At 35.3% G+C, this 26,080-nt stretch overlaps 1 protein-coding gene across 1 annotated transcript in view; it reads right to left on the minus strand.

Moving 5' to 3' along the window:
• Positions 1-2,825: 2,825 nt before the first annotated feature.
• Smp_153590 (putative beta-tubulin cofactor d) overlaps positions 2,826-26,080 on the minus strand; it is a gene marked incomplete at both ends in the record, with an annotated part of 38,999 nt that continues 15,744 nt past the window's right edge. Inside the window, 12 exons of the mRNA XM_018789350.1 lie at positions 2,826-2,937; positions 4,123-4,229; positions 5,613-5,700; positions 6,193-6,279; positions 7,561-7,638; positions 9,511-9,632; positions 15,296-15,434; positions 17,107-17,160; positions 17,759-17,860; positions 18,373-18,459; positions 19,669-19,794; positions 22,974-23,292. Of these exons, the coding sequence (XP_018654802.1) occupies positions 2,826-2,937; positions 4,123-4,229; positions 5,613-5,700; positions 6,193-6,279; positions 7,561-7,638; positions 9,511-9,632; positions 15,296-15,434; positions 17,107-17,160; positions 17,759-17,860; positions 18,373-18,459; positions 19,669-19,794; positions 22,974-23,292 (1,421 nt within the window). The remainder of the gene's footprint in view (positions 2,938-4,122; positions 4,230-5,612; positions 5,701-6,192; positions 6,280-7,560; positions 7,639-9,510; positions 9,633-15,295; positions 15,435-17,106; positions 17,161-17,758; positions 17,861-18,372; positions 18,460-19,668; positions 19,795-22,973; positions 23,293-26,080) is intronic.

Here is a 26,080-nt window from a genome sequence, read left to right on the forward strand (position 1 = left end):
AAGCTTGTGACTACAGGCAATATCTAGGCAGTCCGCACAGAACGCACATATGCCAACAAGAGACTAATCAATTGCAGTCCTAAATAACAATAGGAAGATACAAATAAACAACAAGTGAACGTTTATTATAGTTTACAAGTATTTAAATAGATATATCACCGACGATATCTCTTTGTGCATCTCTTGCTTTTCATTAACATAAATATTTGATTAGATTGATAACATGAAATGTTTCGGTAAATTGAGTGAAACAATTAACAAACAAGATACTTGTATAAGTGGTGACATATAATCACTGATTAACTGATCAAACTGAACTAAGGCGATATGGATTTACGAGTTCTTTTTAATAGGCTCCTTAATTAAGCTGAAGGGATGCACAGTCTAGTGAGAAATTTCTAACATTTTGTTAACCTATTAATCACAAATATTACAAATGAGTAATATGTTGCTTTTTATATGACTATTTGTAGATTCATAGTTGAAAGCGTGAGTCAATTGAAGCTAGAACACCATCGAAAACCTGGAAACACTGGACGGCCGTTTCGTCCTATTATGAGACTCCTCAGCAGTGCGCACCCACGAACCCGCACTCGCGAGATTCGAACCCAGGACCCACCAGTCTCGCACCAGAGCCCTTAACCGATAGACCACTGAGCCGGCATCCAACAGTGTTAATGTCTAACTCCAACTGATCCACGAAGTTGAGCAACCGTTCACCAATTGTCTTCAGTGAGTTCCTAACTCACAACAGACGTGGTTTGAACTCCACTGGTCACTAGAACTCCTGGATGTACTTCTCGAAGTCAGTCACTAGTGAGCATATGATTATATTAATTATCAGAAGGGGTTTTGTAGAGATTTAGTATTTTCATAGTTGAAAGAGTGAGTCAATTGAAGCTAGACCACCATAGAAAACCCCTTCTGATATTTGTAGATTGTCAGAACGTCCAATTAAAGTTTGATTCACTAACTTAAGATCAATGCCCTTCTAAACAATTAAAAAAGAAATAAACAAACAATAAGTCTTCAGAGTAATTATGTCAATACTAGACATTGGATTTTCAGTGTGAAAATGAAGTCGTATTAATTGATACTGTCATTATGCCTACGAAAATTAAAATATGACTGCATAAATTTACTTTTGCAGAAAACAATACAAAAATAAATTTTAATCATAAGCATTATACTTAGCAAATAGCTCGAAACGGCATTCCCTTCTATGGGTCTATGAATGATGTTACCTAAATGGTATCCTGATATTTGTGAAAAACATAACTCGTTTGAAGAGCAATGATTTAAATATATTATTGTAAGGTCGAGAAATGGTTAAAATCCTCCAAAATAAATTAACTTATGAGGGCCTAATATCGGAATGCATTTCAAAATTTAGCATTCTTTTAGGACTTTAACAAGTTGTTTAGAAGAAAAACAAGTTTGCCTGGTCACTTTTTAGAATTACTGCCAGTCCCGAATAAAGTAGAGTTGAGTATGGGGTCAGTATTTCAATCCCAAGACTTGTAAGAACAAAATTCCATCAATATAATCTCTTCTGAACGCACATGTTCCAACAATGAAATGAGAACTCAGATCTAAATATCAACAACAGGATAATACAAACACTTAAGAGTCATATTAGTTTCTACACATGTTATAATCAGTATAAATGCTCCATATTTGAATTACTAGGACTCTTCTACATATAAAATGACTCGGTTGTTAGCATAATTTGATTAAATCCACTTCATGAAAAGGCTTGTAGCAACTTATATTTCATTTTTATTTTCGACAATTTAGAGAAAATTAATTTCATAATTAAAATTTTCAACTGAGTAACTTGGATGAACTATTAAATATATACCAAGCGTTATATAGCGTACGTATATTGCACTATGCCAAGTCCAGATAGAGGGGGAGGGTTAAGGGTGGGGTCAGCAACACAATTCTATAATGCATCTTGTTAAAAAAAAAGTGCTAACAACAAAAACCAATCTAAATCACATAAACCCTGCCCTAGAAGTTGAAGGGTCTTCATTCACGAGGATTGTGACGCCTCATAGTGGAAGCCGAGATCCTACGGAAATCACATGAACTATATCTCTTCTAAAAACCAGAGAAACAACTAATACAAGCATATGGAAGGTTCGAACAACGTTGGAGACCGGGAGGATCATTTAAATAGCTGAATAAAATAGAAGATATAAAACAGTGGCGCTGATGAGCGAACATCAAAAGAATGAATAGCAATAGGAAACAAGTAAGAAAGAGAGCCTATGATAGAGTTGGTTGGAGATAACTGGTCGAATAAGGAAATTAACCGACTTATCAAACTTTACAAACTCCACCATTTTTACTAATCACACAACGAATCATGTCAATAAAAAAATCAACAACTTTTATAGAACTAAAAAAATCAATTTAACTAGTAACTATCGTCTATTTATACTTTACATTTAATTTAATAGACGAAAATCCATCCTTAATAATAAATTCGACTCTATTTATTAAAGTACGCTAGTTAAACTTGACGTCTTTCGACAACTAAAACAAATATGACCGAGTAACATACATTGAAAATTCTTGCTTGGTAAATATTTGTTGTTTTCTTCTAGTTAATCATTATTAACAATGAAGTATTTACATTACAATAAAAAAAGACAACGAATTGTTTCAAAACAAGAGAATGAATAATGCAGAATATTAGATAACATTATTATCATTAAATAAAATTATATATTTCTCCACATTGTTATATTTATTCACACTTGTATGAAACAAATACCCGAAGATTATATTTGCATTAGAAGCTTCATTCCATAGACTTTTCAAGCTGGTGATGTATGGTTCTGAGTCTTACTCGTTGCTCTTGGTACAGGAACTTGAAATAATTCACAAAGTTGATTACGAATTGGTCTGACTGCTTCGATATCACCTTCCCTGATAAATTCAGAATGCAGTATAAAATCTTTCTTAGTCAAAAAAAAGGCTGTTAAACAAAAGTTAACAATAAAAGTGTTATATCCTAGTGAAAATTAAACTATGGATAACTTCTGGGATCTATTAATGGACTAATATTCTTATTGCATAACTATTTAGTAATTAGATTGTGTGTATCTATATTCATCTTATTATAAGCTTCATTTTGACCTATAGATTATTATTAAAAAATTTACTGTTCCTAACTTATATTCAGTTTATTGACTACCGTCTCCCACATTAACAGCCACATTTTGCTTTGATCTTGCACAAATTTTATTTTCTATTTTACGGTATGATGCGGTCTGTTTGGCTGGTATATAAACCAAATGTGCTTGAAATAAATGATACGCATAGCCGAAGATGATATTGGTGTTCTGGACCCAACTGGAAAAGCTAGGCCCACAAAGGACCAATATGTACGCTAGGCCGCTCATACCGGCCGAACGTCATTGGTTTGGCACATTGCTAGGATTGGATAAGTCGTATTTCGATTGGCAAATAAATCACGTGATAAAAAGCACGGCCTTTAAATTCACAACAAAAAGTAGTGACAGAGACAAACTATTATAGTTGTAAAAAAAATTAGTACGTATGTGTACATGAGCATGATACAAACTAAGGGAACCATAGGCTAATACAGAAGACATAACGAAAAGTAACTAAATATTTGCGAATTACACAGAGCAATAAGTGGATGGATCTGTACAAATGTAGTTAATGTTATTACAGAAATATTTTAACCAAACATTTGTGAAATCTCACTGATAGCACTTAGAAAATATGAGCTTCACTATAAAACTGGAACTGGATTTGTGATTATATGACTTACTTTTATGTTTCGACATAATATTTCCCAAATTGAGCCAACTTTGTTCAAGGCTGCAAATCGTGATGGATGATGAATCGTTCAACACACATTACCCATACACCTGAGCCAGTGAAAGTTAACACAATTATCTAAAAATTAATCGTCATTGTCTAATTCCATGCATATCAGGTCGAACTTAACGGTTTTTTCCCAGGTAAGAGTAGACACGTTGGTTTTAAACAAGACAAATATACAAATATCAACATGAATGTAACCATATCATTTCCACAAGAAAATAATTAATAAAAAGTGTGTATTCAAAGATAAAAACTCACCAGATGGTTTCAGTAAGTATAGATGATACTTGATCTAATAACTCAGATGGACATAACTCATAAACCAGTAAACCTTCATACAATTCTGTTGCGGTTGCTTTACGAATCTGAATTTTTCAACGAAAGGGAGTAAATTCAAGATGAGTATTATTATATAAAATACTGAACAGACAGTTTATGTGTTCGAAAAAAGATTATTAACAAAAGGATGAAATCAAATTTTAAAACATCACATTTCTGCTACCAGCTTTAACGTGGTAATTTTGAGATAGTCAGCACAGGGAGAAAAATAAATACAATTCAGACAAGAAAATTATCTTTCTAACAATAACATCTACTTAGGCTGAACAATAGTATTTAGAGTTAATTTTTACAAATAGTAGTTTACAAAATAGTGTGTTATGTCATTACCGTGGTAGAACGAACGATTGAGTACGTTGTTTCTGTACACAGTCATTAGGCTTGAATTTACAGAGCTCTTACTAAATGCACATTTTTAGTTTGTATTCATTTACAGCCAGTTCTTTTGACTATATAAATGATTCTGAAAAAGGGTTCTGGAAAATGAACTTGATCAAAATTTACAAGATGTTCCATCATTAGAATGTTGATTGACATGTGTAAGCATACGGTAAGCCAGGCAAAACATACATTTTTAAAGTAGTTTGCAATGTACAACCTACACAATCTGTTCCATAAGACCAACTTAACTTATAGATGCATATTAATGTGGCCCAGAGTAACAGCTTGTTTTTATGCAACTCTGAATCAAAAGTAACTAGAGAAAGCAATGCGAAGTTCAGCCAAATAAATTGTGTTTCTCAAAGCTCTTAAAAGTTTGTTTTTAAGAATATCTGCTAAATTTATTCCTTTGGAATAAATATTCATGGAGAGGAACTTCTTTGGTGCTATTGAAAATCTTTCATGTTGCTGTCTTGGCTTCAGATCTTGATCAATGAACCTAGGAGGTTAGATTTTTTTCTGTTAAGTATCTCCCGGCGTTTTTCAATTTTGATATCAATCGCGTTATTTGTATTTGATTGAAAGTTGATCCAGTTCATCCTCCGACTTAACAAAATCAAATATGTCTAATCTCTTATACTATCATAACGATGACGTAACATGTCACTACTTCATTATAAACTACTATTTGTAAACATTGACTATAAACATGACTATACAGCTTGGGTTAACAATATCGTAGAAGAGAAAAGTTTCTTCCTCAAACTGTCTTTCATTTTTCTTCATAGTTAGTTGAAAAGAAAATCAATGTTTTCTGTACATTTATACTTGTTTCGATAAGCTTTATATAGGCAAAGAATAACAAACAGTACTTTTCATCTGATTATGTCAATAAACACATACGATTAATTGACAAAACATTTAGTTAATTTTAAAAGCAGCTACCATTTAAATAATGACATGTGAATTCAAAAATAAATTTACAGATACATTACTATTAATTAAACAGTAATTCATGTCAAACCTACAATTGGGTAACGAGATCCCAATATGATCATCATTAATGATAGAGATCGTTTTCGAACAGACCCAGTAAATTGTAACATCCCACCAAATCTATATATGTATAGGTAAAAATAAATAAATAAACGTCCTGATATGTAAAATCAATATTACATTGTATGAGAAATCCAAGAGCAGTGTTATTTTATTGTTTGAACCGCGACATATAAAACTCCCGAATACTAGAATATAAAGTACATGATATTAGAACACTGGGGGAGTTATACCGTTGTTGTCGATTTCTGAGTAAGACCACTGGGTCTACAAATTACACGCATACAAAAAACAAACAACTTTATTCAGTGTTGACTGACAAAAACTAATTTTGCAAGCAAATATCAATATATGCAAAAAATATCGACTAAATTCCCATGATTATTATCTTCAATAATAATAATAATCTCATATAACTTAGAACATTAAAATGTATCGGGTTTTAATAATAAGATAAATACTAAATGCAAAAAGTTATACTTCCTCAGTTTAGTGCTGTTTTCAGGTACCTTTTTAATGTCTATTTTAAGCATTTAAACATTAATGACTTACACATCGATAGCAGCTTTAATACGTTGTACATCTTTAGTTAGTTTAGTTTCATTCCATACACTTTCCGTTAGTTGTAAAAGAATTGAACTGTAAAGACGGGATAACAATAAATAAATAAAGAGATATATAAATCGTATTTATCAACACGTACTGTTCATAATAATTCGAAAATGATAGTAATACTACTACTAATAACAATAATAGTAATGTTACTAACAGGAACGACACATTTGAAATATCCTAATGAACAGAAATTAGAATTTCTGATGGTTCCTGGCATAGTGTAAACCCCTTCTTCAGATTTAATAAAAAAACAAACAAATTCCATTAATTAACATTGAAGAAGTCGCTTACAATGAACCCTTAGAACTTATACTTTTTATTCATTGGGATATCAAAAATATATTATTATTCTACAATTAAAATTTTACTCAATGCTTGATTTATTTGAAATTACCAACTCAAACCTTGATGCTGATACTTACAATGCGGATGATAAACATAAAGGGTCAAAGGTAATGAAATGGAAAGAGATAAGTTCATAATTTCAAATAAATGATACGTATAACGTAATTATAACCAATAAAGCATACACAAACTAATATTTTTATTTGTTGTAATGATGATAACAGTTTCCAAATTGATTGCAACATTAACATTACAATGTATAGACAATACGTATACATTATAAAGGTACTATTTAACAGTATATTTAGTGAATGAACTCTACATTAAGGAAGTGGTATAGCCTTGAATATATCAATAGCATGTTGCTGTGATTTGCGAACTATATTCATATACTTATTCTATTTCAGATTCCCTTATACTAATACATATGTAATGTTCTATTTAAAGGAAATCAACCACTTTCGCTCAAGAAAGTATGCGTTTCAGACAATACAATAGTAGAGTTCGTCGAACGTCTCACAGTAGTAATGAAGTATAAAATGGGTAATATTTCGAAGAATTTTATAGATTTTAGATTTTTTTATTATGAAGTGATGTCAAGCTTTAAAACCAATAAACACCACGAATCACTGGACGGGTGTCTCTATTTTGTCTGGTCAACAGTGATCATTACCATACAATACAAGACCAAAGGTTCTAAAGGCTTTAAGTTTTCTCTGAAACCTCAAAGTTCTGTAATTGACACCGCAAAATCTTCGGTAGTCACGAACTATGAAAAAACGATTGACCAGTAATCTATGATTATTTGTGGTTCTTCTGAGAAGATTATCTTATTATGAAAATAATTTTCAGTAAAGAAGCATTGAATGCACAATAAATCGTACAGGATATGTTTACTAAGAAGTGAAAGGATGACTAATTAAATATTACAATAAATATATTGAACAATGATAAACTTACCTGTTTGGATCAATTGTTGAGTTGACAATCGGATCATTCAGTAAAAAATCCAGAAATTTAAAAAGAGGAACAACAATCCTATGAGTAAAATAGTAAATAAAACCATCCGAATATTATTGTATTGTAAGACTGCTCATAATTCGAAAAAATGAAAACATGTAAGACATTAGGCATTTTGAAATCCTACATCAATATACACCAAGTTTAAACAATACTTCAAAGAGAGACTGCTTAGGCAGTCGCAAGAATAGTCAAATTTTATTAGGAAGGCTAAGATCTCTTCCGGAACGATAACCGCTAGCATACTTTCTACTAATTCGATTTTCCGCATGACCTATGCCCTCTGATTGATTGTTGTGTTTTTTTAGTTTGCTAAATTGCTACAGGCTCGAGGGTCATATTCTATTGATACAGTAACAACTTTTGCACGAATTTCGTTTGAGTTGCCTGTTCTACCACAAACATCAAGTTACCCGCAATTCCGTCTTCTTTATGTCTTAGCCTTGTGGATTAGACCTTCAGGTCAAAGGCTCCGGGTGTGGCCCCCCAAGAAAACCACCTGCTTCAGTCTGGGCACCTGGGCAATATCACAGCCCTCACACAAATCGAATGAGATTTGTGAGGCGCATATGTATCTGGTGCTTCCTTGTACCAATATTTATGTTTAAATAAATAAATAAATAAATGTCTTAGCCATCGAGGTTTGCAAGTTGAACATTATTGACTGTTGTCAGTTCCGAAGAGAACCGATCAGACTAGAGAAGCTTGATCGTTTTCTTTCTTAAATCCATCACATCGTAGGCTGTGCCGGACCCCAATAACAAGATTGATCATTCGAAGTGCTCTAATAGGTACACCATCAACATCTGTACACGAGATGCATCTTACAAAGTAATCAATATCTCAATAATGATATACTGTTATGCGCTCTCAGTCAGTCAAATTCAACGTAAAACCTACCACATATGTACATCGATTCAAGTTTGTACAACACAGAACAACCAGATGAAGTTAACAAAAAAAATCCCAGAGTTGTAGAAATAGTAACAATATCAGTGACAATATGAACGACTAGGCACAGAAGATATGATTCAAAAAGAATATATGAAATTGTGGAATGATAATAAAAAATTGAAAGACAATATAGGAACTCAAGATTAAAGGGAGTACAAACAGTGAATATATTAGCGGCACTGTAAACGATTCAGAGTCATATCGCCCAAGCTCTCTAATCATTGGTTGTGATAACTGCGTAGACCCCAACCAGAAAATCTGGATCTACTTACATGGCTCAGTCCAACTGATAATGAATCTGTGCACTGATAAGACATTTTAACTGAACAACTCCAGCTTTATCCCAACCAACTCTAACACTAGAGCACCGAGGTGGGTGGTTGATGGGCATATATAAAATATCACTCTGCCACCCCAGTCAATGAACAACGACTATTTCAGCAACTGATTCGTTTTCTTTAACTAGTAATCTGGGTCTAACCTCAGCATCGCTCACTAGGTGATCACAACATACACTAAGAATGCATCGTAGGCATTCGTAATCAAATACTTGTAACCCACGAATATCAACTATATTCAGAAGCCACGTTTTACAAACATAAAAAGAAAACCGCTGCACAGTGTACACGTTCATTAGTTGGTATACGGATATTTCGCTTACGCCACAAGTGAGGTAAGTTGGACAAGGCCAAGCTAATTCATACACCAGGTCACCAACGATCAATCTACCGTCTCGGTTTTGTAAGATATAGTATGTAGGAAGCCCAGATACCTGAATCAAAGTAAGCGGAATGCAGTTTGAACTTAATACTGAATAGTTGGGAATACAAATACTGGATTATTAGCACACAGTAATAATTATTGAGTTTTCGATTGTCACTAGAAAATATCACGAGAACAACTATCTTAGAAAAGTAAACTAAGCAATCCAATTACCTCTCTTCTTGTCGAAACGATTGCAAAATCTGTCCAACAATCTTTAATACTTCTACGATAAACAGCTGGTCTGATTCATGATCAAGAAAATATGCACTTAAAGCTGAAGTACTACATCGAATCTACATGATAAAGCAAAAAAACAAGATGTAATTCAGAAAAAAGTGTACCAAAAATAAAATGAGAAATATGACATGTTTGTACTGATATAATGAATCTGCTTAACATTTTTCCTACAAACTTGTTGTTAAATGTAAAAGAACATACTCAGTTAGTAGTAATCTAACACACAGTAAATGTGATATAAAAATTTCTAAAACATTGAAGAATGAAGACATTGAGTCAGTTAAATAGTTTATACAACTGAACACAGAATACCAAAAGTAACCACACGTAGGAAATCCGACGTGACAGGGAAGAATCAAGCTTTACAGTCGAGTGCTTATCCTACTTATGATCAAGTGGTCTATGAAACTCTAATCTATAAAGTGCCTGTTTTGATTACATTTTGCATTCAATATTATGGATATCAGGATGTTATCCTATTAAAAGAGTCTATTTTTCTGGTTAGTGGTCTCGTCTTCTGATAACAACGCCTTCGTGAATCTAGACTGTTATAAGTGGGAGAATATACAGGGAAGTTTATATATTATCCTAACTATAAGCAATTCTTTGACTCATTAATTGTTGAAGCTTATGTTGCCTTCATATAAAATAAAATAAACTTCTACATATTGATTATTTGAATCTTCCTATAGATGTTTACGTCTGCAACCGGTCAGTCTCTGTTGATAGATGTGCATTCTCTGCAGACTAATTGGCAATAAACCTGTTACTTAGCTTATTTATGCATCTACTGAGATTTATTATTTATGGTGTATTGTGGTCTTTTATTTGGTGATCATAATTACATGAGTTTTTGAGTCTAGAAAAATACAAACAATACAAGGTACTTGACAAATTTTTCGGTATTCTGATTAACGATTTGGATGGGGGTGAATTTCGTGTGAACAATTGACCGTTAAATTATACCATAACTATTTTACTGAGGCCAGTCAGTTATTCAACCTCGTTAGTGGTTTTAATTTAGGTCAATTCAGTAACATTCAATCTAATGAAACTATATTATGATACAAACTAGTTCCCGATAAAGCTTATAAGGTAAGAAAAGAGCACAATAATACATTTCCAGTTGATGGTTCATTGTATCGCTTTCGAACCTGGAATCGCTTTTAATCTTAACAAGATCAATTAATTGAAAAATGCTAGCGAATTCTTTTATCAATGTGCCCCCAAATGCCCTGGTACGGCCGAGAGTGTGGAGAGTCCACTCTCCCTCGAAAAATGCTCTCACATGGCCAGCGAATATATAGCCTCTGACAGGGAAGTCCTACTCATTGCCTTCTCGCACCACAGGTGTTGTTTACGAAAGTGAGAGGACGAAAAGCGAATGTCCGGCGTTTTAACCGGGTTGGTGGACACGGAGGGTCCACCTAGGGGAGTTGGAAAACCCTGATTCCAAACCAATGGTGCACATGGGATCCAGTATCCTGATGCAACGAATGGCGAATGAACCTGCTGTTGGTCAACGGCTACCATGGAACTGCATCTCCTCACGATGCTCCACTGTCTTGTGGATCAGACCTTTAGGTCAAAGGCTCGGGGTGTGGCCCACTAAGAAAACCACCTGCTTCGGTTTGGGCACCCGGGCAGTATCACAGCCCACACACAAATGACATGAAATGACTCACTACACTAACTACACTGCTCTCGTTCCTAATAGAAGAAAGATAATTTACATTATTATTATGATTATTATTACCATTATTATTATTATTATTACTATTATTTACTACGTCGCTTTTTCACTCCCTTTATTCCCAAATTGTGTATCCTTCCTTTCCAACTTATGCAGTAGCTCGCCCATGGTGGAAACTCTGTCCTATCTAAACAATCTCCAGTCACTATCTGGTTGAAAGTGAATGCTTCCACCGATTACGAATACTGAAGCAGTCCTTCTGAAACCACGTACGCCGTTCAAGCTGGTTTCCTTCAACGTTCGCACACTAATGCAGATCGGACAACAGATGGGGCTGGTTATGTCTTTAGAAAGTCTTAATGTTGATGTTTGCTGTCTATCCGAGACCCGTATTCAAGACTCTAGTGAAGTACTACAAATTCGCTCTCCATCTGTCGCTTCGAAAAGCTTGTTTCACGTGTGCTTATCCGGGGACTCTGTGGCATCTTCGTCCGGTCTTGCAGGCCCGTCGGTCTACTCCGGGTGACCGTGAGTTTGACCACAAACGAAGGCTGTTACGTAGTGAAATCGGGCAAAGCTTGCGTAAGGACCGAGAAGCCTGGTGGTCGGAGCGTGCTAATGAGATGGAAGCAGCAGCTGCATCTGGTAACTGCCGGAAGCTCTTCCAACTCATCCGAGCCACTGGCAGCAAGAACTCTGGTGTGAGTGAAACAATCTACGAGGATGACGGGATGCCAATCACTAACATCTCTCGACGTCTTGGACGATGGGCGGAATTCTTCGAAGGGCAGTTCAACTGGCCTGCTGCTCCGGCAACATCAACCAGTTTGTTCTGCCCCCCATGGCCGGTGACGACTGATCCACCAAACGAGGCGGAAGTCCGCAAGGAACTCCAACTCTTGAAGCGCTACAAATCACCGGGCCCAGATGACTTACCTCCGGCTCTTTTTAAAGATGGTGGTGACTTACTGGCTAAGGAATTGACTGTGTTGTTTACAAAGGTTTGGGAGCAAGAAAGTGTTCCAACATCATGGAATGAGTCGATAGTCGTCCCTATCTTTAAAAAGGGTTCACGTTGTTCCTGTAACAACTATCGGGGGATAAGTCTACTTCCGATTGCGTCCAAACTATTGGCTTCTGTCATTCTTCGTAGGTTGTTTAAAACCCGAGAACGATTGACTCGCGAGGAGCAGGCTGGTTTTCGTTCTGGTCGAGGATGCATTGATCACATCTTCACCCTCCGCCAAATGTTAGAACACAGTCATACTTATCGCAGGCCAACAATCGTAGTGTTTCTTGATATCAGGGCTGCCTTCGATTCGTTGGACAGGACTGTTCTCTGGGATTGTCTATTGAAGAAGGGTATGCCTGAGAAGTTCATTAACATCTTAAAGGCCCTGTATACGAACACCTCAGGCAGAGTGAGGGCATACAACCACCTTTCTCCCTTGTTCCATTCGAGCAGTGGGGTTAGACAGGGTTGCCCGATCTCACCATTCCTCTTCAACTTTGCCATCGACGACATCCTGGAAACAGCTCTGATGGATGTAAGTAATAGCGGTGTGGATATGTTGCCTGGAGAACGACTTCTCGACCTCGAGTATGCGGATGATATTGTCTTACTGTGCGATAATACCCAAGGCATGCAATCCGCACTTAATCAGTTGGCAATCAGTGTCCGCAGGTACGGCATGTGCTTTGCACCTTCAAAGTGTAAAGTACTCCTACAAGACTGGCAGGATTCTCATCCTGTAATCACCCTAGATGGTGAGCAGATTGAAGTAGTTGAGAAGTTCGTGTATCTAGGTAGCTATATAAGTGCTGGTGGTGGCGTGAGTGATGAGATTGATGCACGTATAATGAAAGCCAGAGTGGCTTATGCCAATCTGGGCCATCTTTGGCGCCTTCGTGATGTTAGTCTGGCTGTAAAAGGTCGGATCTACAACGCGTCGGTGAGAGCACTTTTGTTCTATGCTTGTGAAACCTGGCCTCTCCGAGTTGAGGATGTCAGACGACTCTCTGTGTTCGATCATCTTTATCTCCGAAGGGTTGCTGACATTCAGTGGCAATACCATGTTAGTAATGCAGAGGTTCGGCATCGTATGTTCGGGCACAGAGACGATAATTCAATTGGTGTCACCATCTTGAAACACCGACTTCGGTGGCTTGGACATGTTTTACGAATGTCGTCCCAGAGACTTCCACGTCGTGCATTATTTGCCGACTCTGGGACTGGTTGGAAAAAGCGGAGAGGAGGTCAGTGCATGACATGGTGTCGTGGCATGAAAGAAAGCTGCAAAGGGCTAGCTTCTGTTGGTCCTTCACGACTCCCTGGCTGGGGTCCGAGAGATGGTGCAACACAGTGGCTAGAGACGTTATCAGATATGGCTCAGAATAGAAGCCAGTGGCGATCCTGCTGCAACCTTCTTTTACTTTCTACATAAAGAGTGGTTCTAACTTTCTTAACTGAAAGAGTCTTCTGGTTGCACATTTTAGTCCGCCTTATCTTTTCATCCCTTCTCTTCCTACTTTCATTATTTTGTGTGGCGCATATGTATCTGGTGCCCTTTTGTACCAATATATATGTGTTTAAATAAATAAATAGTGTGTAACTATAATCATTAGAGAATTTCAAGTCTATGAACTAAAGCAAACACTTTCCAAACAATTAATGATTTTCCCAACATTCTTTATTATCATGATGACTATAAAAAGCTATGATCAAGAGTGAAAGGATTGGAACAATACAATTTCAAAATATTTCAGAATAGATGACCAGAAAGTTATTGAAGTACTGAGTATTTTAAGCTATTTTATAGATAGAAAATAAAGATTTTCATAAAAATTTATTGAAGAATTATTTACATGCAACCTACGTATAAAGAGATAAATAATCATACACACATATTTTTAGTAAGTTGGACTGTGACTAGCAGTGATATTCAGTAGTGAACGCTTTTTCAGATTGTCTTCAAGACGAAAATACAAAGTAGAAGATTTAGGAAGAATTTTTCAAATAATTAAACGAAGACTAAACTGAATTTATTGCAAAGTATGTATACACATCACTTACGCATTATCTCAGTGTTAGCGAAACCGAAAATCAAATCAAATTAATCCGTACACCGAAAATTTTTATGGTCATGTCATGTCCTTAACTGGCCTTACATTTTCGTATTTTTTAACTATGATTGCACAGTTATTGGAAATAAAATTATCGAAAAGAAATTTTCCTCACGAAATATTGGTTTTCTTTTTTAATGGAAATTATGAATGCAAATAATGTGATTTTATTTAGCCGTCAGTGCTGATCGACATCCATTACCTAAGATTGAAAAAGGGCAATCTAGATGCATGATTTAATATGGCGGTTCATGTTAAATGGTTATCAATAATCGAGGGCGAAAGATAAACACTAAGACTTAACGCGTTTGTTCTGTACATTCACTGGAAAAGAATACATGAGAACTATAGAAATTCCCTACTTTCTGTTCTAAAGATAATTTACAAATGAGAAAAATATATCTAAATCTTAAACATTAAAAATAACTACTACATGCAATAAACGAATCCTTGAACATAGAAGAATTGAGAAAACATTATTATCAGTAAGGGAATTGGCGAAGATTGTAGTATTTTCAAAGTTGGATTCACGAGTCAATCTAAGCTAGTCTACTATTGAAAACTTGGAAGCACTGGATGGACCTTTCGTCTTTGTATGAGACTCAGAAAAGCAGATATCGTGGATTGGTTGAAGTTAGACATTAGCACCCTTCGATGCCGGCTCAATAGTCTACAGGTTAAGCGTTCGCGTGAAAGACCGAAGGTTCTGGGTTCGAGTCTCGAGCGCGAAATCGTGAGTGCTCACTGCTGTGGAGTTCCATACTAAGACGAAACGGCCATCCAGTGCCTCCACGTTTTCAATGGTGATCTAGTTTAGATCAACTTGTGAATTCAACTTACAAAAAACTTTAATACATAGAAAGGAAATAAATAGGCAGAAATTCTATAGAACATTTTACTAACTGTTAATTCTGTCAGACCACCGACACTGACAATTAAGCCTAAAATTAAACGATAACGATATTCTGGAAAATCCAGCAGTTTCGTAAAACGATGAAATGTTGAGTTGGCCGAATTCCATATCATATCATCACAATCAGATCTAATAATAAATTAAACAAAACGAAATAATAGTTACGTGCACTTGGGTAGTTGGTCGATGGAGGAAAATGTAACAGCTAAACTTTTACCGAAATACCAATTCGCAGTATCAATATATTTTTTCACTATGCTGGCCGAAGATGGCATACAAATCTCATAATGCAAATTGCTTCAGACAATATATCATTTAAGATTAATTGTATTAATGCGGACACATTGATTTCTTTTCTTATTCAAAGTCTTAAATAATAGATACATATTTGATACCAATTTGATTTATTCCCACATTTCAATTTGATAAACCTGGTTGAACGATTGGATCGGTTTCCTAAGCTCTTCTAATAGCCCAGGCTAACTATACACGACAACCTAAACACAATAGAAAAGACGTGTAATATCGAAATAACGCTTTACTCCAAGGTTCGTTTATGTAACGAAAATCTAGGGTATTTCTAGCATTAAAGACGACCTTAGACTTCTGAAAAGTCATCGAACCCTACTGAACACAGTAGCAGGATAGGTAGTCGTCCAATCAGAAAGGTGACATGTGACTTTCCACTGTCAAAATGTTTCTGAGAAACTTCTACTCAAAGCTGATAGGATAAAATGTTCCCCAGCGTTTTCGGGGCCCCACTGGGCTTTTTTCAGGGAATTTTCTGTGTCTTCCCAACACAATTGATTAATTTCACCAACCACTTAGCTTTATTTAGTTTCCCCCGATGATGTATTAATGTTTCTACTGATAAGTCTTTTTGTTCTGAATATAATGAAGAGCTCACTTTTAACTATAGATCACCATGTCAAGTTGTGTGTGTGTGTATTACTTATCTATATGATGACTAATTACACCAAAATGAAGAGAATATCTATTGAAAAACAAGGTGAAAATATGAGTTTATCGACGAGTTAAATTTAAAATAAAAACCACCGGGTTTTTGAATGGGATTCAAAATGGTGTGATGGGTAACTCGTATCTTACAAAGATCTTAGCATAAATCTAATAACATTTAGTTACTAAGACGCTTACGGTCGATAAACATGAAATAATTATAGAATAAGAAGCTTTTAAGGGTAAGTCAAAGGTTTTTGGTATTTTTAACCAAAGAAACATCTGCATAATTATTCAGCCAAAAAGCAATAAACCATGATTCGATTCGACTGCTAAATACTACCAATAATTCCAAACCATTTTATGATTTCTGGGTAATAAATTATTCACCTATGTGGACTATATTTTGACTGACTAAAAATTGGCCTTACTTTCTCAACATCATTTAGGATTCCCTGAAAGTCGTTAGTAAAACACGCCTTCAGCACAATGAGATCTGATAATAAGATCTAAATAAGCGTTTTACGAAAATTCGCATCACACCAGAAACAGTAAATCGATATCCGATATCGTTGGAATGATATAATACTAAACAATGAATGACACAGTTCTGGAAGTAACAATGAGACAGATTTGAATGATATAAAGAAGAAAATAAAAACAGTGCCAAATTTAAAAGTAACAAATATATAACACTTCATTGTACCAGGTAAACTCTATGGATAATCCACGTAAATTAACACAGTTTTATAGACTATTACGCAGTGACCATTCTACTTTACAGAAATTCAAAATGAGCCAGGAGAATCATCGTTAAAAATAATAAGAAATATGTATAAATTACTTTGGGAAAATTTGTTTCAGTTCTTCAAAATGTGAAATGTGTTCGATAGGAGGGCTGTTAGAAACGAAAAAATAAGTATATATTATTACTATTTGTAGGCATGAAAAACCATTTTTACATCAATATAAATAGTTATTTTCAGTAGATCTTGTCATTTACTTTCTAGCTACGGTCTAATTTTCACTTAAAAACTAAGATATATTGTTCACCGTGAATTAGTTAATACATGTCATAATGTATAATGAAACAAAAACTATAACACAGGCTTCATAAATAAAATTTATAAAAATATAACTTGAATAAAGATCAAGCTTATTGTTCGGTTATTACTTCCGTACTGTAGAGTTCTAAATACAGTTTTTGTGAACATCAAGATCTATATGAATATAACAAAACTGTTTAGGTTTTATTTATTCATTCATAGATTATAAGTTTCAAATCAACCATAGATACATGCTTTCATGACTCTACCTAATTTGAAAATGGGAACAGCTGAACCAATTTTTTTTGTTTCACTTCTTTTCAGTTACCTATTGGTACTTTCTATTCGAAATTCATTTTTTCCGACTTTATTTACTTTTTACATTAACTTACTTAACAGGTCGCGTCAAAAAACAAGAGTAAATAAAGCATGAGAACAGGACTCACTCACTCATGATGGAGTAAATGAGCGAACACTTGACCAGCTACACCTCGTGTCCGATCGATTTTTTCAACAGCTTGTTGTGCAATGCTAGTCATCACTTCTTCAATCCTAAATATATAGTAAGACATTGAAAGAAACAATGTTATTGATATGGAATAATAGAATAACAAACAATTTACAAAGTAATTTAAAGTTAAGGTAATTATTTTCATGAACACCTTTAAATTTGTTATTATTGTTTAACGCGCTACCGCTGGCTTAATATCGATTTTATTGGTATTGTTAAATAAGCATCTTGGTGTAACGATTATGGTGATCAGTGATTAAAGGCTTAGAGCGACATGACTTAGAATCATTAGCGATCGCCCAGATTTCTTGATAAACCTAATAAATTTCTTACTCTACAAAATCATATTTTCTTGATCTATGTATTGTATGCTCCATCGTTTCCGATGTCATTATTAACATTACCATACGTTGCATATAACTTGTTGGCTGACATTGGTGAGAGGAGATAGTCAAACAGAAATACTTCATTACTATTTATGTTTGTTTTCAGGAAGTCTACTCATAAAAAAAGTGACTGTTCTAGTGAAATGAATTAACATATAAAAACTTACATGTCTGATGTAATAAGCTCACTGTATTGATTATTTACAAGAAATTCAATATATGAGTCCAAACATTTCATTCCAACTTCGCGAACACTGTATATGTGAAATAAGGCAAGTAAAGAGAAACTATTAATCAGTGTATACTGTAACGATATGAGTGACACTGACAATATCGAGTGAAAATAAATATCACTACATTATCTTTGTAAACAAACAAAATAAACTTAAGAATATATATATATATATATATATATATATATAAGTTAAGAACACGAAAAGCGAAAGTCTGAAGCTCTGACAGAGTTGATGGATATGGAGGATCCATCTAGGAAAGTTAGTTGGAAAACCCTGATTCCAAACTAATGGTGCATATGGTCTCCAGGATCCTGACGGAACAAATGGCCTATTAACCTAATGTTAGTCACCGGAAACCATAGGACTGCATCTCTTAACGTTGCTTCACTGCCTTGTGGATCATACCTTCAGGTCAAAGGCTCTGGTGCGACCTAAGAAAACTACCTGCTTCGGTTTGGGCACGCGAGCAGTATTTCAGCCCTCACAGAAATCATTAGATTTATGTGGCGCATATGTATTTGGTGCCCGCTTGTACCTATGATTATATGTTTAAATAAATAAATATAATAGTTATTTGTATAATTGTCGAAATGTATATGTATCGTTCCATAATGAGAAGACAGACAAATATTGAAAGTGAATTCATTGATAAACAAGTAGCCGTGGTATACTTTAGGCCGAATAACAATATTTTACGTAGTCAAGACAACAGATTATTGTTCACCAAACAAAACCGGTTGGAGAATCTCATACAAATGACAAGAACTATAAAAACAGTATAGATTGGTGTGAAACAGCTGTTACCTTAGTTACAGCCTTTACAAAAAACAAACAACTAGAGGCCTATACCTATTGTTTCATAAAAATAAGAGAATAGTAAACTTGAATTTCAATTAATATACTACTGAAAAACATGAATAGTCAGTAATAAGAACGGAGGAAATTCCATGTGATCGATGTGTTGTTGCTGTTATGTGGATGTAAATTAAATTCTAAATATAGAACAGGTAACTTTATAGCATCAAAAACGAGCAAAACATGAGTACTAATAAGTGCTAAGAAGGTATGGTGTGGATCATTTATTGAAAGATCAACAGTGAACTTAAACATTATGCGTTACATAAATCCGAACTAATTTATACACCAAAAGTTATGTTGTTTAACTCAATGTTCGTGAATGTATGATGAAAGTATGTTATGGAATATAAGAATAATTTGATCACTTACAGCGAACCTACATCCCCACGTGAATCCATTGTATAATCAGATAGAGATTGGAGTAAGATATAACAAGTAGATTTCAAAATGGTAGCATTTAATTCCGAGTGATGAGCTCCAAGATTTTTAATGATCCTAGAGAATGAATAATAGAATCAAGTACAATTATCCTGTCATCAACTGAGAATAACAATAATACACGTTAATGAATTCAACTCCAACTGTAGCTCTTCCGGGGTTACAATCAGTCCCATGTCCGGATAAAAGAGGGTTGGGTATAGGGTCAGCAACGCAATCCCATAGAAAGCAACCTTGCTAAACAAATATGATAACCACGAAAAACTATTTACACCACCTAAGCTCTGCCCTCCGAGTTCAAAAATCTTCATTTAGAAGAATTATGATGACTCATAGTGAAAGCCGAGATTCTTCGGAAGTCGAGAAGCATCATCATAAGGAATGGATCTATATCGAAACTCTGGACAAGATTCAAGAAATTAAGAAAAAGAAGACAGCAACAGTCGAACAAGAACAGAGAAAGTCAAGGCATAAGCTGAATACACAGAAGCAAGCAAACAAGCGAAGAGGAGCATTAGAACCGAAAAGCGGAAATACGTGGAAGACCAAGCAACGACAGTATAAAAAGCTGCAATAGAAGGAGATATCAAACAACTATACGATAGAACGATGAAACCAGAAGGGAAATATGACAAACCAGGGCGATCTGTTAAAAACAATGGAGGCAAGACAATCACTTATATTCAAGAACAGAGGAATAGATGGGTAGAACACGTTGAAGAATTAACGAATAGACCAGTCCCATTGAACACACAAGACATCGAAGCAGCACACACAGCTCTTCCCATAGCTGTGATTCCACAAACGATCGAAGTAATCAGGATGGCCATCAGACAAATCAAGTGTGAGAAAGCAGTAAGACCTGACAAGATACCACCTGAAGCACTGAAGTCAGACATAGAGGTAACTGCAAACATGCGCCACATCCTATTCACGAAGATTTGGCAGGAAGAACAAGCCTCACAGACAGGCTTAGAAGAAGGATATTTTATCAAGATACCAAACAAAGGAAATCTGAGCAAATGTGGAAACCACAGAGGCATCACACCACTATCGGTACCGGGAGACGTTCTCAACAAGGTGTTGTTGAACTGGATGAAAGATTCAGTAGATGTCCAGCTTCAAGATCAACAGGCTGGATTCCGCAAGGGTCGGTCGTGAACAGACCAAATCGCAACACTACAGATCATCGTTGAACGATCAATTTAACGGAATTCATCACTATAAATCAACCGCCTTGACCACGAGAAAACATTTGACAGTGTGGATAGGAGAACATTATGGAAACTTCTTCGACACTACTGTGTGAGTAGCTGAGATCATCATCATACTAAATTCGTACGACGGACTACAATGCAAAGTCATGCATGGAGGACAGCTGACAGATGAATTCTAAGTGAGGACCGGAGTCAGACAAGGCTGTCTACTCTCCCTCTTCTCTTTCTCCTGATGGTTGACTGGATTATGAAGACCTTCAAATCTGATGAGAAGCACTAAATACAATGGACAGGTTGGATGCAACTAGACGATTCGGACTTTGTAAATGGCCTGGTCCTTCTATCCCATACACATCAACAAATGTAGGTCAAGACAGTGTAGTAGCAGCCTTTGCATCAGTAGGTCTCAACATACACAAGGGAAAAACAAGGTTCTGGAATACAACGCAGAAAACAACAACACAATCACTTGATGGAGAATCTGTTGAGGAAGAGAATACTTTCACATATCTTGGTAAATAAGGAGGGTCTCATGCAGACATAGATGCATGGATTGGCGAAGCAAGGACAGCATTTCTACAACTGAAGGACACATATAACTCAAAACAACTTTCAATCAACATCAAAGTCAGAATCTTCAGTACGAACATCAAGACAGTTCTACCGTATGGATCTGAAACTTGAAGAACAACTACAACCATCATCAAAAAGGTATAGGTATGTATAAATGATTGTTTACGCAAGATTGTTCAAATCCGTCGGCCGGATACCATTAGCAACAACTTACTGCTGCAGAAAACAGCTACCATCTGAAGAGGAAATTAGGATAAGACGATGGAATTAGATAGGACATACACTACAGAAATTGTCAAACTACATTAGGAGGCAAGCCCTAAATTGGAGTCCTGAAAGGAAGAGGAAAAGAAAAAGACCAAGGGACACGTTGCGTCAGGAGTCGGAGGCATACACAAAAAGAATGAATAGCATTTGGAAACAACTGGGAACGAGAGCTCAAAACAGAGGTTGATGGAAAATCCTAGTCGGCCTCCATGAAATTACCGAACATGAATTATGTGATTAGTTCATAACTTGCAACTATATTTAGATAATGTTATTGTATATTATAAGTTTCATTTTTTAAAAACTAGCAGAAAAACCGGTGCAATTAATTTTACGGCATCTTCAATATGTTCACAAACTTCTTAAGGATACTCTTTATCAAAAGACAACGGTGATGAAGTTAGAGTCGGTAGCTTTTAGGAGAGGAAAAAACCGTCCTGAGTCTTTGACTTGAACGTTTAATATACAAAGCAGCAATAACATCGCTATGCAATCCAATGGTAATCGATGACTATACCACACTCATTCGCAATTCATTCTCCCAGGACCCTACAAATGTGTTTCGGAAAGAATTGCCTGATACAAAAACACGTAATTTTTCGAAATATAAGTTACGTTTATGTACTGATACATATGCTTACTCACCAAATGTATTCAATCACTTCACAGCCACGCTATTGATTGAATAACCTTAGGAAATATTCTGTGGATGGAAAGATCAATTTTCTGATATATCCCATATATAATAATGATTATGAAGAAATTCTCAAATCAAATAGTATGAGGATAGTAATATGAGTTTACAATGTGAACTACATCAATATCCTATATATGTCATCCACTTTTATTGATACTAAGAATATGAACTAATCACCTGCGAGTTATGTAAATGACACGAAAAGTGTACATGTTTCAAAGTAACTTTAGTTCACAAATGACCAGAAGGAAAGTATGAGTACATTTTCAATCTTTGCATTTTGAATAACATGAGTGTCATTAGCAATTATAAGAGTAGAGGAATATATATATATATATAATGGGATGAGTAGCTTCTCAGGACACTATCAAATAATTTTGGTAACAAAACTTTCCCTAGTGTAGACAATAATCACACAATTCTTAAAATTTTGTAATTTAATAGCAAACAGTAAATAACTAGGAGTCCCTTCGCAAACCTACTCAACAAGCGCTTTTAAAGCGGATCCACGAGAATCAACCCAGAATTTTGTCTTTGAAGTCGATCTACAAGCACTAGTGACAGTATCCAACAAATCAGCAACATGTCCACAATACAAACTATTCGGAGCTGCACCAATAATTTGTAAATAACCGGAAAGTTTCGATTCAGAGTTGGTATTTAATTGAAGTAAAAAATTCCTGTACAATAAATCTGAAAATGAAAACGGTTTACAAGTTATGGGTTTAACTAATACCCAATGGTTAGTAACATGATTTACCCAACTATCAATATCACTGATATATAACTCGAAAATAACGTCTACATATTCGACAAGAAATATGGTTTAGCAGACAGATAGAACTAAATAAAAATGATACTTTTAAGTTGGAGTGGATTTATTGTTCAGGTAACTGTACAGTGAACTGAGAGACGAATTAATGATTAAACTAAATATATTTTGAGTTTCTAATTGCACTTTATTGAACTCGTAATTCGATATTCCACATATCTACCCGAAAACCGTAGGTATGAGTTTGAACTTCATTTTACTTACTTCAGGTAAGATATTCTGATACCAAATGAGAAGTATGATCTGATGAGTGACCCTGAACAAATTGTGAGAGTTAACGCACGAAGTAAAACCACGGGAAAAATAGAATTCAATGCAGCACTACTATAATAAATCCTACCAAAAACTATTTATAAGTTGTAAATGACACTTGGCCACTTCATCTGAATCCTATTTGTAGTAAACAGGATGGACTTTACACCCAATATTAGGGGTTTATCAGTGGTAACAACAATCTCAGCAGTATGATACACTTCTAGCTGATTGATAGGATATTATCCACCAATTCGGAGTATACGTGTGCTTAAATGAAGATTATCTACACAGTTTGGCTCACCAAACATGACTATGTCATCTGCGTAATCTAAGTCGATAAGTGGACCTCCTGATAGGAGATTAATTCCTGAAAATTCAGTCGACTAGAGCGTTATTTCCAGCAGTAGGTCTATAATGAAGTTAAACAAAAATGGAGATAGGGGACTGCCTTGTCGGACACCACTTGAGGTTGTAAAATCAGATGACAGTTTACGAGAATCCATCAGAGCAATAGACTTAGAAAAAATCCATTGGTTTTTTGTAACCCTTTGGTTTAAATTACTAATAGATATCACTGCTGTTTCCACAGCTGTTCGTATGTCTTTCCAAGCAGCATCTGGGTTAGTCTCGTTCCCAGAACTGCCTAGATGTGAACTTAGTTGCTCCTGGGATTTACATTTGGCTTTCTCATCCTCCAGTTCAATCCTAATGGATCTTCCTAGCGTAGTTTTCCTGCGTCTAGTGAGGCGCAGACAAATGCGTGCTCGTATTAAAGCGTGATTAGAGTCTAAACAAGTAGTCCAATACGAGCGACAATCTTCTATCGAGCCTCTCCAATGATGACTGATGGCAATATGGTCTATTTGAGTCCATCGTTGGTTTGGTGTAGGTGGTCGCCATGTTAGACGATGTCTCTACCTATGCTTAAAATTAATGTTAGTATCATTCCAGAATTTCGGGAAAACCCAAGGACTTCTAAAATACTATAAAAACCCTATATTTTCTGTACATTTATTTATCTATTTATTAGTTTTATTCAATATTATATTTTTGGTACAATATAAGATTCTCAGCACAAAGTATTTCAACAAGTTTCCGTTTCTTACTTCTTGGTCGATCCTGACGATAAATAATGAGTGATCACCGATTAGATGTTGGCAGGCCAGTCAATCGATATCTGAATAATGAACATTTTTCCCTGTATACTGCCAATAACCACGATATCTCTGATTAGACCTTTTGTAACTTGTACAACGAAAGGTTGTACAATTTTCAGAAACGCACCTGAATAGGTTATGCGAATAATAGCCATAATGATGTATTAAAACAAACAAAATTAGATAACTTTTTGAAATATCTAGATGGAAGGAACAGGTAGCCCAGATGTTCAAACAGGCCGCCGAGAGCCTACATGAATGAACCTTTGGAGTAAAAAGCTTGTCGCATATTTTGCGCCATTTCTCTTGTGTTCAAGCCGCTGTGTAGTTTTAGCTTGGGGATTACGAGAATAGCTTAGGAACCGAGTATAGTGTTCAATTAGCAAAACATAACAATTATTAATAGGCAAATTAACGTATAATTTATTTTACAAAATTTGTTAAAATACCTTTATAGCCTAATTGCAGTTCACCATTTCGGTCGTACAAATAAGCTGATAAAAAGTGAGGATATGCATTCACAGTAGCTTTCTGAAAATGAAGATACAGTTTACTTATTGAGAAAAAACAACTTCAGTTACAATGTTAGGTTTACTTATAACAGTTAAGTCCGTCACGTGACAACACAAAATGTATCAAAATATAGATTGTTTCTTTACAGAATAGAAAGCCACTTGTCAGTCCAGTTTGTTAATATGTTCAACTTTCATTGAAACTGTTGAGATGGTAAAGTTGTACACTTAGTGAGGCAAACTGATAATAATAAAATCGAAAACTGGTGTGATGTGCTACGGGAGACTGATTAGAGAAATGAAGAGAACTAACTAACTATTGTCTACCATTCGCGATCCAACCTGTGGTGATTCCTCAACTAAAAGATACGTTCTCTCGTTCTGCTACATCTATGTGTATCTACGAAACCAACCGCTCCCGTGGAGAAAGCTATATTGAGTGCACAACCAGATAATGAGCCAACAAGTTAGTGAGCACCTCTCTTCATGGATAAGAAAGGGTATCATCAAAACAATACACTGTTCTGTTCTACTACACTTGATAGATAGCATTCGTGTAGTGGGCAGAAATAGGTCATTTAAAGTGATTTATCGTATTACTACTAGTTCACCTTATGGGGTTCGATTTCGTCTCTTACACACACCAAAAGCTATAGGAGTTCGAGCTAACAATACAAGTCTTTGTATTCATAAGAAATTTTTGATACCTTTATCTATTCCTTGAACGATTTAATAAAAGATTATATTCACCATGACTTTCCATACCCTTTGTTCGTTTATTTTTCTTCATTCCCACCTTTTTTTGAAATATACGCATCTTTATCCAACTATCT

The sequence above is a fragment of the Schistosoma mansoni genome, chromosome W (assembly GCF_000237925.1).
Source record: "Schistosoma mansoni strain Puerto Rico chromosome W, complete genome".
NCBI lineage: Eukaryota > Metazoa > Platyhelminthes > Trematoda > Strigeidida > Schistosomatidae > Schistosoma > Schistosoma mansoni.